Source organism: Chelonia mydas, chromosome 3 (assembly GCF_015237465.2).
Source record: "Chelonia mydas isolate rCheMyd1 chromosome 3, rCheMyd1.pri.v2, whole genome shotgun sequence".
Taxonomy (NCBI): domain Eukaryota; kingdom Metazoa; phylum Chordata; order Testudines; family Cheloniidae; genus Chelonia; species Chelonia mydas.
In genome coordinates this window covers 152698620-152714866 of record NC_057851.1, presented here as the reverse complement: position 1 = coordinate 152714866, position 16247 = coordinate 152698620, and the positions used below count along the sequence as shown (strand labels likewise).

Genomic DNA, 16247 nt, shown 5'->3' with positions numbered 1-16247 from the left:
CACTCACCTATACAGAAAGGTTTACAAGTAAACAGAGCCATTTACAACCAATTGTCCTAGTTGATGGGAGCCATCAAGATTCTAAGCCACCATGAATGGCCCACACTTTGCGTAGTTACAATAGGACTTCAGAGTAATACTTCATATTTCTAGCTTCAGATACAAGAATGATACATTCATACAAATAGGATGACCACACTCAGTAGATTATAAGCTTTGTAATAATACCTTACAAGAGACCTTTTGCATAAAGCATATTCCAGTTACATTATATTCACATTCCAAGCATATTTTCATAAAGCATATGAAGTGCAATGTCACAAACTATAGCATGAAGGAGTCAATCTTCACCTTAAGAACATAATTGTCAGGAGAAGGAGTCTAAGGAGAATGAAAGGATAATGAGGAAGGGAATGGATATAAAAACCAGAACAGACTAGAACAGAACAGCTGGAGCATGAGGGGCAATGAAGGCCATGAAGCAGGAGGGGATGGGGTCACTGGGACAGTTATAGGGTACAGAGGAAAAAAATAAGAAAGCACTAATTTAACTGGCATGTCAAGGCAGGTCCTTAGTTCCTGAAAGTCCTTACCACCTGATGGTTGTGTTCGGTGGTCTGTTAAAAGAGTTCAGTTGTCTCAGCCCAATTCCTACTGGCAGGTGTCCATACCACAAAAACCAAGAACGCAATCGCCACCCTTGCTGGTCATCTCAGGAGGTCTAGCTTTTTGCTGGTTAAAATAAAGGTCTGGGACTCCTGGGTTCTATCCCTGCATCTCCCACTGACTCACTGTGTGCCCATGCAGATCCCATTGCAGGACTGGGGCCTTAAACTGCAATTCAACAAAGTACTCAAAAACTTGCTTAACTTTCAGCATGAAGTCAATGGAATTTAAACATGTGCTAAAGGCTTTGCTGAACTGGGGCCTTAGGCAGAGAGGTGGGGGGAGGGAGGGTTAGATCCCTAACTCTGAAAATTATTAGGAAACATTGGCAGGAAAACATGCCATACTGTGGTCTAACTATATATCAGTAGTTGTTGAGTGTTTGTTTTCCGGTTGTGGTTTCTTTATGTACAAAATATAGCAGAGTTACAGGATAAAAATAATGCTACGGGATCTGTGGGTAACTGGGGCTTCAATAAATTACTTTACTGTCACAAAAATCTGTACAACCTGAAATTTTTGCTGTCTATATTTTCACAGATTTGAAAGTGTCAGTGAAATTCATTTTACAGTCAAAATTTTGACCTTCATAGCAAACATTTTGAAATTTACAGCAAAACTTGAACTTTTCAAAATTAATAGTTTTTTCCATGGAACAAAAATAACCCCAACTTTTTGAGGCAGGAACTGCATCTTCTTCCTGTGTGTGGGGACAGCACTTAGTACTTTGTGGGTGCTACCACAGAGCAAATAATAATAAGGCAGGTCATGCTGAATGCATGAAACAAACCAAACTATAATGTAAACAACTGTAGCTCTTTATCTGAGCACTAATGACATATTTGGAGCTGTTCCAATCTATCTTGACTCAGTAAATTATGTGTTTTGTAAACATCTTTTAAAGAAATTTTTAATTTAATGGGGCAACTAACAAGATAATTCAATATCAAAAGCTGCTTCTTAAAGGGACGTTGAAGTTGTGACAAACCCAACCGAGACGGGAGACAAAAGTGCAAATCTGACTCTTCAGCTTTCACTCATCAAGCTGTTGTGTATTTTTGTTCACAGTGAGTCAAGAAGAATTGGACAGTCAGGCTTCGCATAGAATTTCCTTGCTTTGCTTCACTTCTGCTGTAACCTTTTAATGTTATTTTAAACATAGCTGTTTTCATGGCAGACAAAAAAAATCACAGGAGATTCACTCAGTGGCAATGGCTGGATTCCATCACATTTGCTTAGCATTTTTTCTTCTAGTCTTTTCCATCTCCTCTGCCTATCCCCACTACTCCCATTTGTGTCACCTGGATCCTGTGTGCATTCCCACCTACTGGGATGAGCTTTGAAATCTGTGGTAGTTAATAATTGGTCTGATTGCTGCAGGTGTCCACCAGTATCGCCCACTGATTTTTAGTCCATTCCACCCCAAACACATTGTTTTGTCTGACACGTTGAAGGTCATCATGCTTGGTGATCGATGTTGACCCACGGATCTGCAATTCAAACTCCCCACTCTAAAGTATGTTCTTTGGGACTGAATAAACCTTTGTTTACTGAGCCTTCTCTCTTTCTCTTCATCTGTTGAAGCCACATATCCATCCTAGCCTGTTTACACCTTTATGGGAGAAGAGTGAGTAGGCCTTGTTAGATTAGCAAGATGGATGATGAAGCTTGCACAGCTATCCAATAAAATTTGATCTGAAAAGGGAAACTTGTCAGGATATTGGGTTTAGGAGACCAGTTCTTCAAGAAGAGAGGCAGCTAACTGTGGAGATTGAGTCTCAATATAATTCCAGCATTTAGGTTAACTGGGTAATTAAGTGCTGCATGTTGCGTTTCATTGACCTATATATCTCCTTATAGGTGTAATTCTATAGCTTGCCAAGTAATGTGTTGCCTTATTTCTAGAGCAAAGAAAATAACTGGATCATTAACTGATTTGTTCTCTCATTTGATTACAGCTGTAGAGCTAGAAAATGATCACCTGCTCATTTGAGACAGGCCAGTTCTGCACTAGAAACTTTACCTGGTACAGCAATATTGGCTAAGCGTGTGATTTAAAAAGACAATTTTCTACTGGCAGAAGCCCTACTGTAGATGCAGTTGTACCAGCATAAAACTGCTTTTGCGGCTATACCTTATTCCATCTGGAGAATCTGTATAAGCTATACTGGCAAAAGCACTATTTTGCATAGGAGAGTTTACTGATATAGCTATACCAGCAAACCTTTTCTAGTATAGATTAGGCCCTCATTAGAGCCAGATCATAGCACCTGAAGATGGAAGGGACACATTCATTCTATTCTTCTGGCCAGTGGAGCTCTGTCTTTAACAGTATATTTGAGGGCTTTAACTAGTGTCTGCCATCTCAAGCAAAGAGAAACTTCCTTTGAGAAACTATTCCAAAGTATTAGGCATCGCACGCTCAGGAGATGTTCCCAGATCATCAGCCTGAATTTTATTATTTTGCAATTTCAGTCCAGGACTTGTAAGCAGTGCCCCTTGGACAGCGCTCTGTTTACTCGAAAGGTGGAAAATCCAAGGAAGGAGCAAGGAATTGTTTAGACAGTTAACAGATATCCTTCTTGTTTAGCTAAGCATTTCCGTAGTTATTTTTATCTCCCCTCAAGAGTGTGACAATCACCATCTTGACGACTCCGGAGATTGAACTGAAAATGTCCAAAGCCAGAAAAAAAAAAAAAAAGTCTCTACAGCTACACCTAAAGAGCCAAGACCTGTAGCAGACTCACATCCTCTGTGGATCACGCCCAGAGGGGATGCATAACACACACTGACTAGTGGGTTACAGGTGCACATGTACACACACACACACACCTGGAATAAACTCAATTCTCACACACATTTTCTCCCTCTTTTTTCCTGTCACATGCTCTGATCAGGGATTGGGTTCACTACACATCTCCACAATACAGCCACAGTTACCGTGCATCCCACGCCTCACACCATCATCCTTATCTCCTGGCTGTCACTCCTACTTTGACCAGTGTCCCCCCCTCCTCTCTCAGGCTAGGAACTGGAAGGGTGTGTTGGGTGAGAAGCCTGAGTGTGTGGGAAGACCAGCTGGCAATGGAGAGAATGAGCCAGCAGTCTGAAGCCATCAGCATGTTTGGGGTGGAGTGGAGGGCTGTATCTAGGATGGTCATCAGGGAAGAGCATGAGGACTTGTTTGGTAGCGGAGAGAGGGAGCAGGAACATGGAAGGAGAGGAGTTGGCAGACTAGCTCAGTCTACACAGTGGGCAGCAGCCTGTCCCAGGGCCCAGGTTGACACCCTCAGGCTTGCGGGGCTCAGGCTACTTCACTAAAAATAGCTGTGTGGCTGTTCTGGCTCAGGCCGGAGCTTGGGCTCTGAAGCCTAGGTAGGGACTGGGGGGGAAGCTTCAAACCTTGAGCTCCAGCCTGGGCAGGAATGGGCACACAGCTGTTTTTAGAGCCATAGCGCGAGCCCCATGAGCCCAAGTTTGCCAATCCAGGCTCAGAGCCTCACTGCTGCAGGCTGCTGCTGGCTGTGTAGCAGTACCCGTAAAGTCCCCTCAGGGTGAATACACCCCCTACCAGGTTCAAAGGGCCAAACTGCTGAAATTGAAGCCTTTCCAAATTTGTTTGTATAATTAGAAATTGTCAGATTCTATTGATAGCAAAAGCAGATGCAGCTTCTCAAAGGCTGTTTCCCATTTCTCCTGCAGTCTCTTTCCTTGCTTGCCTATTACCAGTTGCGGTGCCTACATCCTACTGACACCTCTGGTGCAAACAGAGTCATGGTAGTGTCACAGGCTTCCTGCTTCTGCCCATCACTGCTGCATCTGGTAGTTTCACAGCTGCTGTAGAGAGGCAAAATCCTACCCCAATCAACCCTGCGGTTTCTTCCCACCACCCCAGGGCTTAGTCCCTGAGAGCGCCAACCAGATCCCAAGCTGAGGCCATAGGGCGTAAAACAAACACGCCCAGTCAGCACCTGTGAGGATCATTCAGGGGGTTGTGATAGGCCTTGATGAGCTCAAGTGCCATAATCATTAGGCAGAACTGACCAATTAGCTGACACAGTCTGTCTTTATTTTTGGCAATTTGTCTACACAGAGATCACAACATGTATTCACTATTCCATATTATTACAAAATATTTGAAGCAGATAATTCTTGGATGCTTAGTTCTTTCCTGAGAAACTTGTTGGGAATATATTCACAGTCTGTGTTTTATTGCCTAGCACAAATTTTTCTTGGTACAGTAGGGCCCTTGATTTGGCAATCCCCTTAGGCCACTAAGGGCTCAGTTCTGCTACCCTTAGGCTTGATCTACACTACATACTTCAGTATAAGTAGTCACTCAGGGTGTGAAAAATCCACACCCCTGAGTGACGTAGTTATACCAACCTAACCCCCCGCCCCCATGTAGACAGCGCTATGTTGGCAGGAGAGCGTCTCCCGCTGACATGGCTACTGCCTCTCATGGAGGGGAATTATTAAGCCAACGGGAGAGCTCTCTCCCGTCCGCTTAGAATATCTTCACTGCACACACCAGCAGCGTATGTTTGTACATTTGTAGTGTAGTCCTGTCCTTAGACACATTGAGCAATACTTTAATCCTTCAGTAGTCCCATTGACTTCAATGGAACTGCCCGTGGAGTAAAAGAACCATGCGACCAGGGTCACACAGAGGTTTGTGGGGGTCCAGGGCAATATGTAAAATGGAGGCCCCCTCACCCTTCCAAAAAAAAAAAAAAAAAGTTACCACTGAGGGGAAGCAGGGGAAGGAAGTTGGAGAACAAGCCTGCCCCACACTCATCCCCCCATGGCGGCTCATGTCCTGCAGGACTGGGCCCAGCTCCCCGCTCAGAGCATTGCAACCTGGCATGTAGGGTTGCAGAACTCCTCAAGTTTGGCCCAACTGCCTCTCCATCATGAGAGAGGAGCTGTGAGGCCAAATTTCAGATAGTGGCACTCTGACCCCTGCATGGCAGTCTCAATCCCATGTGGTTTGGGGGCCCCTCTCAAATGGGCAGGGTGGGGCAAAATGCCCTTTTGTCCCCCCGCCTTTGGGCAGCCCTCCATGAGCTAGTATTGGAGTAAAGGCTTGTCTACATGACTACTTAGTATGTGGCAAGCTGGGGTGTAAATCCCTGCACCTGCTGCACACTAAGTGTGCATGTGGACCCTGCTGATGTGCACTAAAAGTTCTGTAGGGTGCGTTGATATATAGTGCTTTGAAATGGGACTAGATCAAAGCGCACCAGAGGAACTCTTAGTGCATGTTAGCAGGGTCTAGGGCAGTTACTGCATGGCAGACTAGTGCGGGTTAGATTCATGCCCCAGCTTGCCAGGAGCTAAATGTCAGCAAAAATACTACTCAGTGCAAGAAAAGGAACCAGGATCATGCTCCATGTATGCATCTGTATTTAGATTAACCTCAGTGTTTGCAGTTTTGAAGGTATTTCTTATACTAACTATAGAGTAGTACAAGGAAATACTGCAGATATTCAAAGAAGTTCATCTGTTTACATTAGGTTAAAATACCAGGGTTTTCAGGGCCATCAGTGTATATTCAATTATAATTTTAGCAGCTTACACCAATCTACTAGAATTCTTTGAGGGGGTCAACAAGCATGCGGACAAAGGAGATCCAGTGGATACAGTATATTTAGATTTTCAGAAAGCCTTTGACAAGGTCCCTCATCAAAGGCTCTTCAGCAAAATAAGCAGTCATGGGGTAAGAGGGAAGGTTCTCTCATGGATTGGTAACTGGTTAAAAGATAGGAAACAAAGGGTAGGAATAAATGGTCAGTTTTCAGAATGGAGAGAGGTAAATAGTGGTGTCCCCCAGGCATCTGTACTGAGCCCAGTCCTATTTAACATTCATAAACAACCTGGAAAAAGGGATAAATAGTGAGGTGGCAAAATTTGCAGATGATACAAAACTACTCAAGATAGTTAAGTCCCAGGCAGACTGTGAAGAGCTACAAAAGGATCTCACAAAACTGGGTGACTGGGCAACAAAATGGCAGATAAAATTTAATGTTGATAAATGCAAAGTAATGCACATTGGAAAACATCATCCTATCTAAATTAGCTGTTACCACTCAAGAAAGATCTTGGAGTCATTGTGGATAGTTCTCTGAAATCATCCACTCAATGTGCAGCGGCAGTCAAAAAAAGTGAACAGAATGTTGGGAATCATCAAGAAAGGGATAGATAATAAGACAGAAAATATCATATTGCCTCTATATAAATCCATGGTACGCCCATACCTTGAATATTGTGTGCAGATGTGGTCGCCCCATCTCAAAAAGGATATATTGGAATTGGAAAAGGTTCAGAAAAGAGCAACAAAAATGATTAGGGGTATACAACAGCTTCCGTATGAGGAGAGATTAATAAGACTGGGACTTTTCAGCTTGGAAAAGAGGCGACTAAGGGGGGATATGATAGAGGCCTATAAAATCATGAATGGTATAGAGAAAGTAAATAAGAATGTGTTATTTACTCTTTCTCATAATACAAGAACAAGGGGCCACCAAATGAAATTAATGGGTAGCAGGTTTAAAACAAACACAAGAAAGTATTTTTTCACGCAACGCACTGTCAACCTGTGGAACCCCTTGCTAGAGGGTGTTGTGAAGGCCAATACTAGAATGGGGTTCAAAAGGGAGCTAGATTGATTCATGGAAGATAGGTCCATCAATGGCTATAAGCCAGGATGGGCAGGAATGGTGTCCCTAGCCTCTATTTGCCAGAAGCTGGGATTGGGTGACAGGGCATGGATCACTTGATGATAACCTGTCTGTTCATTCCCTTTGGGGCACCTGCCATTGGCCTTGTCAGAGGACAGGATACTGGGCTTGATGGACCTTTGGTCTGACCCAGTATGGCTGTTCTTATGTGTTGGTTAGTTACATCAGTCCTCCAATCAGGGAACAGAAAAAATATCACATGACCAACTTAACTAACCAGCACAGTGCAAGTTGCAAATTTAACAATCAAATAAACATGAAATTCTCATTTGAGCCAGTATCCGAGTTTGTGAATCACACTTTGTGAGTATTCACCCTAGGGAAGCTTACATGCTTCAGGGAAATGCAAACACTCAGAGGTCCCAGGCATGGTCAAGTTAATTTGCTTTAGAATTAACATAAATATTCACTGGTGATTTTCCCACCCAACTATTCACTCAGCTCTATTAGACTTCTGTAGCTAAGCGAGGACTCACCAGCACAGTACCTCCTGCTGGTCATCTTGGGAATTAGCTCTCCAGCATACAGAGTGCCTCCTCCTGGTCGATGTCTCGCCTGCTGCTGGCCCCGTGTCCCTCCCAGACCCCAGTGCCCCTTACCCTGGGGTTCTGCCCACCACAGTACCCCCACATTCTGGGTCTCCCCTCCCAGGGGAACCCCAGCCCTCTACACCCACATTGCCTCAGTGTCTTCTTCCAGTCATCATCTAGCCCCCTTTCTCTGGGGCAGACTGCAGTCTATAATGGCCACTCATCATCGGAAGGGGTTAGGACCTGCTGCCTTTGCCTATCCTCAGGCTGCTCCTCTGCAGCCCCAGTACCTTTCGTAGACCTTAAACAAGGTCTGCAGCCTGGGGATTTACCAGGCTGGAGCTCCCCAGCTCCCTTTGCCCCTCCCCAGCACTGCTCCACTTCAGGTACCTTGCTTCCAGGCAGCTAGCCCCTCCCACTCCAGGGCTAGAGTGAGACTCCTCCAGCTTCTGGCCCCCCAGCCAGCGGTGAGCTGGAGCCGGTTCGCACAGGTTCGCGTGAACCGGTTGTTAAATTTTGAAGCCGTTTTAGAACCGGTTGTTAACCCGCTTCCCTGCAGGGGGCGCTGAGGCTTTGATGGGCTCCGGCCGGGAAGTGATATAATTCCTCCTCCGGCTGCCGGGGGCGCTGCGCTGCAGGAGCCATGTGGGCTACTGCCTGGCCCTGGGCATGAGCCCTGTTGCTGCTGCTGCTCCCCCGAACCCTGGCCCTGGGGCTCCCGCTGCTGCCTGGTGGGTCCCCGGCTGCTCTGCTGGGCCGGGGCTGCATCCTGCTGCTCTCCCCTTGAGTACCCACCACCCTGCCCGCAGGCAGTCACCCCCGCATCCCCTGCCCTGCCTCCAGCCACCCCCCCATCCCCTGCCTGCAGCCACCCCCTGCCTTCAGCCACCCCCTGCCCTGCCTCCAGCCACCCCCGCACCCTGTGCCCGCAGCCAGCCCCTGTCTCCAGCCACCCCCGCACCCCCTGCCCGCAACCAGCCCCGGCTGCACGCACCCCGTGCCCTGCCTGCAGCCAGCCCTTGTCTCCAGCCACCCCCGCACACCGTGCCCGCAGCCAGCCCCTGTCTCCAGCCACCCCCGCACACCGTGCCCGCAGCCAGCCCCTGTCTCCAGCCACCCCCGCACACCGTGCCCGCAGCCAGCCCCTGTCTCCAGCCACCCCTGCCTGCAGCCAGCCCCTGTCTCCAGCCACCCCCGCACCCCCTGTCTCCAGCCACCCCAGCACCCCCTGCCCTGCCTGCAGCCAGCCCCTGTCTCCAGCCACCCCAGCACCACCTGCCCTGCCTGCAGCCAGCCCCTGTCTCCAGCCACCCCAGCACCACCTGCCCTGCCTGCAGCCAGCCCCTGTCTCCAGCCACCCCAGCACCCCCTGCCCTCCCTGCAGCCAGCCCCTGGCGCACCCCCTGCCCTGCCCTGCCCGCACCAGCCTCTGCCGCACCCCCTGCCCTGCCCGCAGCCAGCCCCTGTCTCCAGCCACCCCAGCACCCCCTGCCCTGCCTGCAGCCAGCCTTTGGCGCACCCCCTGCCCTGCCCGCACCAGCCCCTGCCGCAGCCCCTGCCCTGCCTGCAGCCAGCCCTGCACCCCCTGCCTCCAGATAGCCCTGCCCCATGCCCCTGCCTGCAGCTGACTCCAGGTCCACTGGTGCCCTGCAGTTCCCAGGGCAGTAACCCTGCACACCTGCTTCAATGAGGGGGGCAAGGAGCAGCTGAGACCCACACATGTGCACACCCTAGGGTGACCAGACAGCAAGTGTGAAAAATCAGGACGCGGATGGGGGGGCAATAGGAGCCTATATAAGAAAAAGACCCCAAAATCGGGACTGTCCCTATAAAATTGGAACATCTGGTCACCCTAGCACACCCCCAGGGAGTGGCGGGGACCCACACATGTGAAACGGAGCTCATTTCTAGTTCAGGCCCATCTTTTTAACAAAGAACTTTAGGCAGGATTAACATACATCCGTATTTTCCCAGACAGGTCAGGCTTTTTGGTTCTTAAATTGCCGTCCGGGAGGAATTTTTAAATTTTAAATTGGTACAAAAAATACATACTGGGGCACATCCCTTAAATCAGAACTTTTTATGGGGAACCGATTGTTAAGATTTTGGCAGCTCATCACTGCCCCCAGCCCTCTTAGCAGGGCCAGCTGGGCCCTAACTGAGCTGGCCACACCTGTGGTCAGCTACTCAGTCAGCTTCCCGCAGCTGTTCTCACCCCTTTTCCCAGCTGCAGCCCTCTCCAGGGCTGCTTTTAACCCCTGTTCTGCGGGAGTAGGGCTGGTGCCCCACTACAACTTCTCACTGGGGCTTGTAGTTGCAGACTGAGTGTCACTGGGAGGCATAGCGTTACCATATTTCAGGTTCCCAAAAGGAGGATGCTGCCAGAGGAGGGGAAGCTGGGGGAAGGGTGCTGGGGGAAAGGGGAGGAGCAGGAAGGGGAGCTGGAGGGGGTGTGGCTCCAGCTGTCATCCAGGAGGTCAGAGTAGAGATCACAATGGCTCCTTCTGGCTTTACGATCTATGAATCTACATATCCTAGTTTATAAACAAATTCTCTCTCTAGGCTTGGGCACGTCACACTTCTCTGTGTGCTGCCCCATCTTGTGAATGGGAACAAACATGCTTCTGTACGGTACAGGGCTGTTTGGGAAGGTTAATTAGCTAATGCGGTACAGCAGTCTGCCAGTATGAAGTGTTGAATAAAAACATCATTGGAAGGGTCTGTATAACAGAACCCCAAGTATTGAGAATTATTTTTCATTTTTCATTTACAAACTATTTCGTAAGCTTGAAGAATCAGGTGGGGGAGAGAGGGTGGAGGGTTATTTTAAATGTAGACTAAGCATACTGATGTCCACTGGAATAGAAACATCCATCCATCCTCTTAGCTATCCCTGATCCAAGTTTGATCTCAGGGTGCATAGCTTCTCCTAATCCAGTTTTTACAAGATTTGGGGTTATTCCAACTCCTTTTCTTGCCTTTCTAAACATACGGTGTAGGGAAAGTAGGGAGGGAGACATCAGGCTATTTCCTCTGGAATGATAGCAAAGCCACTGTGTCAGAGCAGGTTGCCTCTGATAACAAGCAAGGGTGAGGCTGTTGCAATACCCAGAGGGTTTTAAATAATTACCCCCATCTCCCCTTTCCTGCCCAGCCCAACCAGCCATTGGCTCAGGCATCTGTCCCAGAAAACAATCTGCCTTATCCCATGTCACTGATTACACACAGCCAGGTGGCACCTGGCTGGTTAATGTTACTTGCCTTTGCCTCCCAAAGGAGGATCCCCCTCCCCACCCTCTCCTAGTTAGAGAGACAAGGTGGGTGAAGTAATATCTTTTAGTGGACCAACTTCTGTTGGTGAGAGAGACAGGCTTTCGAGCTTACACAGAGCTCTTCAGGTTCCTAGTTATAAACTGCAACTGTAAAATGACAGTTCATTCGGGGGTGGGAGCACCTCAGCTGCATCTCAAAGGGTTTTTTAAAAGGCCTTTCGACCATGGGGATTTTTAGAAGACATCATAGCTAGATTCCTACCTTCTCATCTCCCCGTCCTCTGCCTCAGACGCCTCTCACATTAACTCAGCTTTCTTGGCATACTACTGTAATTACACTCCCTGCCTGTCCGCCAGCCTCTGCAAAAAAGCCCTCAGGATGAATAAAGCAAGTCCAGATAATCAGTGGTAGTCACAGGCAATTGCATGGGCTGCACCAACATGCATGCAAACATCTGATCTGAATGTGCAAACCATGTGCACGTTACATACAGATCTAACTGGCAAAAACAGTGTAGCTGATAGGCATAGAGGCAATATAGCTGATGTGCATCCGTATGCAATATACCTGATACGTGCATGTACATCTGACATTTGAATGCACGTACATTTGCACACATCTCTTTTATGCCATCATGGGTTGCCAATGAGGACTCAACCTGGGACCCCAAAAGCTGGTGGCAGCAGTGGAGCAGCCTCTAGACAGGAGCACCCAGCACAAGCTGAACCATGGGTCATATATGTTCACAACTGCACGCCCCCACCTTTAAAACGCTGGGAAGACCTGGAAGATTCGCCTGTCCATCCCCACTACTCTGGACTCCTCAGATCCCTCTCTGCCAGGTACATGGCACGCTGCCCCCCAGGAAGAGAACACATGGCTGATAGAGGACGTGCTGTTTCCAAAGACCAGCACAGGGCACAGTTGCTGTTTACCAGGAAACCGAGATGAGGCTTTGGTTGCCCTGGGCTGACAACGGGAGTTTTCCCACCCTGTGTACCTGGCACTGAAAGTACATTTTGTCTTGGTGGACATGAGGCAGCAATAAAGGGGTTAATTACACAGGTGACACTTCAGGCTTCAGCAGCTCCAAATATAAAACCCTGGATATCAGAGCCTGAGCAGTAGGAGGCTAAAACCCTGAGGGGATTTCTCACATGGGGGAAGAACTCCCATCTCCCCTCCCCGTAATATTCCAATGCGGGGCTGCCTCCCACTGCTTCAGCAGTTCCCACCTACTCCATTTCTCTGTGTTGCCTCTAAACTGCTTCTCCACTCCCATCTTCAAGCTGCTGTAAAGGAAATGAGGTGGGAGTATGAAATCAGTTCAGAGCAGCAGCAAGAAGAGAAGTGGGGGCTTTACGAGCTCGGGGAGCCCAGGGTATGCCCAGCAGCTGGACTGTGTCCCCTAGAGAGCTGGCTGATCTCTAAAATCAAGGTGCAGTCTCAGTTTGATTGGGCCTTTGTTTCTCGGAAGGAGTCAGCACCTCTTGAGATGTCTGGGCAAATACTGTGATGCGTTTTGTGAACAGTTTCATGCTTGTAGCATTTCTATAGTGGCAGCAATAAAAAGAGGGATGCTGTGAACACCGGATCTAAAACAAGAGTTTTGGGGGGGACAGTCTGGATGGAGCTTCGCTGTTTTCTGGGGAGGCACTAACATCCCAGCTCCTGCTGTTTCTATGTCAGGCTCTCCACTGAGTGTTTACTGTTGCTGTTTCCACAGGGACATTCGTGTCTGCCTTCACTGTGCTGTGCGGAGCCCGGACTGACCTCCCCGACAGGCACATGTGCTGCGTCTTCTGGCTGAACATCGCTGCGGCGCTGATTCAGATTCTGACGGCTATCGTGATGGTTGGCTGGATCATGAGTATATTTTGGGGGATGGACATGGTCATTCTTGCTAGTAAGTACAGTGCAATCATTGTCTCCACCCCCACGTTGTTAGGGCTCAGCTAGCATCCTGGAACCCAGCCGGGAAATGAGGAAAGTGGAAACAGTACCAGGCAGCTTTCATCAAATGGGGACATTCACACTGAAACAGAGGGAAAAGAGACATAAAGAGTGGATCTGCCCCAGCACTATGGGGAGGCTAGTGATGACATTTGCTTGATTTCTTCCCATGATATCAAGCTCTGCTCCCAGTAGCTGAATGTTTCTGTAAGATGCCTAACAAAGTTCACCTTTCACTTGGCATCATTATGCTTCAGAGTGAACAGTGTTCCACTCAACAGGAGTAGCCCCCACTTCCCCGAGCGATTGTTCCACAGTCTCTCTGCAGACTCAAGGGGACAGGATGGTGTTGATTCACTTTGGGAAAGTTTTTTTCCCCCCACAACCATTAAGACCAGGAATGTGCTATTCCATTTTAGAATGAAAGCTGTAGAAATGAATGGGGCCACCAGAGAAGTGCTGGCACAAAATACTGCCCCCTTCCACTTCAGCCCAACCCCTGATTTACAGGGCCCCATTTCCTGATGTTGCATCAATCGGTGTTTGAATAAGCACTCTCGCCCTCAGCAGTCCCACGGCATCCTCCCATGTAACCGTACTCCAGCTAACTGAGGTGAACCCAAGTTTAGTTAGACTCTCTGGTGTTGTACTTTAAGGCCTGGCCTACACTAGAGGGGGATCGACCTAAGATACGCAACTTCAGCTACGAGAATAGCGTAGCTGAAGTTGATGTATCTTAGGTCAACTTACCTCGCATCCTCATGACACGGGGTCAACTGCTGCCACTCCCCCTGTCAACTCCACTTCCAGGAGTTGACGGCAGAGCAATCGGGGATCGATTTATAGTGTCTACACTAGACATGATAAATCGATCCCCGATAGATTGATCACTACCCACCAATCTGGGTACGTATGTACTCTTAGACTACATCTACATTCTGAACGGCTCAACTGTGCTCATAGTGTAGACAAAACCTCAGGTAGCTACCTCCACAGATGCCCTGAATCCTCCTCATTCTGTGAGTGGCTGGCTCCCCACTTTCTCATAAACCCCATTTATCCAAAGGTTTCTTGAGATCAATTTGTAGGCAAACGAGGTTATCAATGCATCTTAAAGCTTTCTCCAATGTAAAAGTCCCCTTTTGGGACCTTGAAACTCCAAGAAAGACCTCAATCTTAGGGGAAGAAAGAGACAAATGCATCTCTAAAAGGCCTGGTCTACACTACAAAGTTAGGTCGACGTAAGCGCATGTGTCTACACTGAAATTTGTCTCCAGCCGACATAAGTGTCCCTTTACAGCGACGCAGTCAAACCACCTCCCTGAACAGCATGGAACCATGGTCAAGCTACTGAGGTCAGTGCGGTGCAAATACAGACACTGTGTGGCCTGTGCCAACCTCAACAGTCTTCCAGCAGCTGTTCCATAATGCCCCATGCCCTGCAGCACTGACCACTCTGGACCATTGTAACCTCCACTTCCCAGGGGTCACGGAGCCTGGAAGCATCCCCCTTTAAAGTCCTCTGCATGTTTTTGAAATGCCTTTTCCACATCACTCACCTTTGTGAGCACACCAAGTAGTTCAACCTTGTTGCATGCAACTCCCCAACCAACCGTGCTGGCTCCATGAGCTAAACTTGCTCTTGCCAGGAGCAGAAAGGAGGTATTGGCTCTCCTGGGCCTGTGGGAAGAAGAGGCTGTGCAAGCGCAGCTATGGACCAGGTAGGAACATGGATATCTATGAACAGGGGATGCAGGAAAAGGGGTATGACAGGGATCATCAGCAGCGCCGTGTGCAAGCAAAGGAACTTGGCCAGGCATAGCACAAGGCCAGGAAGGCCAACAATAGATCTGGTGGTACCCCATAGATCTATTGCTTTTACAACGAGCCGCATGTCAGACATGTCAGACCCAGCAGACCACTGAGGATACCTTGGAGGCTAAGTTCCCTCTAAGCTGTGCAGGCACATGGCTGTGCAGCAGGCTATCAAGGGCCACGCAGGCATGCAGGGAGGAGAGGCACCTCTCCCCCAGCCTCGGCCCCGGAGCTGCTGCGGCTGGGAGGCACCTCTCTCCCGGCCCCAGGCTGCTGCGGCAGAGAGAGGGCTGGGGGGAGTCCACTCTCCCCACCACAGCTCCGGAGAAGCCTCCACGCCAATCCCCTCATCTCCAGCCCCATCCCAGAGCCTGCATCCCCAGCCAGAGCCCTCACCCCACTAGTCCCCAACCATCTGCCCCATCCCTAAGCCCCCTCCTGCACTCCAAACCCCTCATCTCCAGCCGCACCCCAGAGCCCTCACTCCCAGCTCGAGTCCCCCAGCACCCCAACCCTCTGCCCCAGCCCTGAGCCGCCTCCCACACTCCGAACCCCTTGGCCCCACCCCCTCCACACATCACCTCCATATTGGTGCACATAGCAAAATTCATTCCGCACGTGGATGTAAAAAATTTGAGGGAACATTGCTTGGAGGACCCTGAGACAGAGACCCCCTGCAGTGACCAGCGAGGACGAGGAGGTGTGGGAGGGGGGTGACACAGGAAGGAGCTCCAACCATGCCACAAGCCAGGACCTGATCTAGACACCACCACAGTCTAGCCAACTCCAACAGGCGAGCATAGATGAGCCTGATGGAGGGGAAGGGAACTCGGGTAAGTGTGTGCATGCATTTTTCCTTAGAGTTTTTAAATGTAAAGATGGCACCCGGCCCATCCCAAGTTAACAAGACACAGGTATTGACTTTTCATAGTTGTACTCCTACGAGGTGAGATAGAGGTACAACTAACAGAGGTAGAGTTGGCCTCTGCTTTTCATTCCCTGTAGGTTAGGTGGGAGGGCCACGCTGAGCAGTTTGTTTATGTACACAGGGATGTCCCTTGTATCCTCCTGAGAGATCTCAATGAAACTTTCATGGAGACACTCTGCAGTCGTCTCATGACGGTTTCTAGGGATGGCTGCCTTATTTCTTCGTCCTTGGTAGGACAGTTTCCCACGCCGTTCTGCTATGAGTTCAGCAGGCACCGTTGCAGTACGCAGGCTAGCAGCATACAGGCCTGGGCGGCTTCGGGACACCAGTAATAGCTGTGCT

General features: G+C 49.1%; 1 protein-coding gene across 5 annotated transcripts in view; it reads left to right on the top strand.

The window, feature by feature from the left end:
• The window catches only part of STUM (stum, mechanosensory transduction mediator homolog), a 93735-nt gene that overhangs the window by 44200 nt on the left and 33288 nt on the right, over positions 1–16247 (top strand). For all 5 annotated transcript variants that reach the window (XR_006289789.1, XM_043543558.1, XM_037895617.2 and 2 more), the window contains exon 2: positions 12936–13115. Coding sequence is in view for 4 of the 5 variants with exons in the window: in XM_043543558.1 (XP_043399493.1) it covers positions 12936–13115 (180 nt within the window). In the remaining variant the exon portion in view is untranslated. The remainder of the gene's footprint in view (positions 1–12935; positions 13116–16247) is intronic.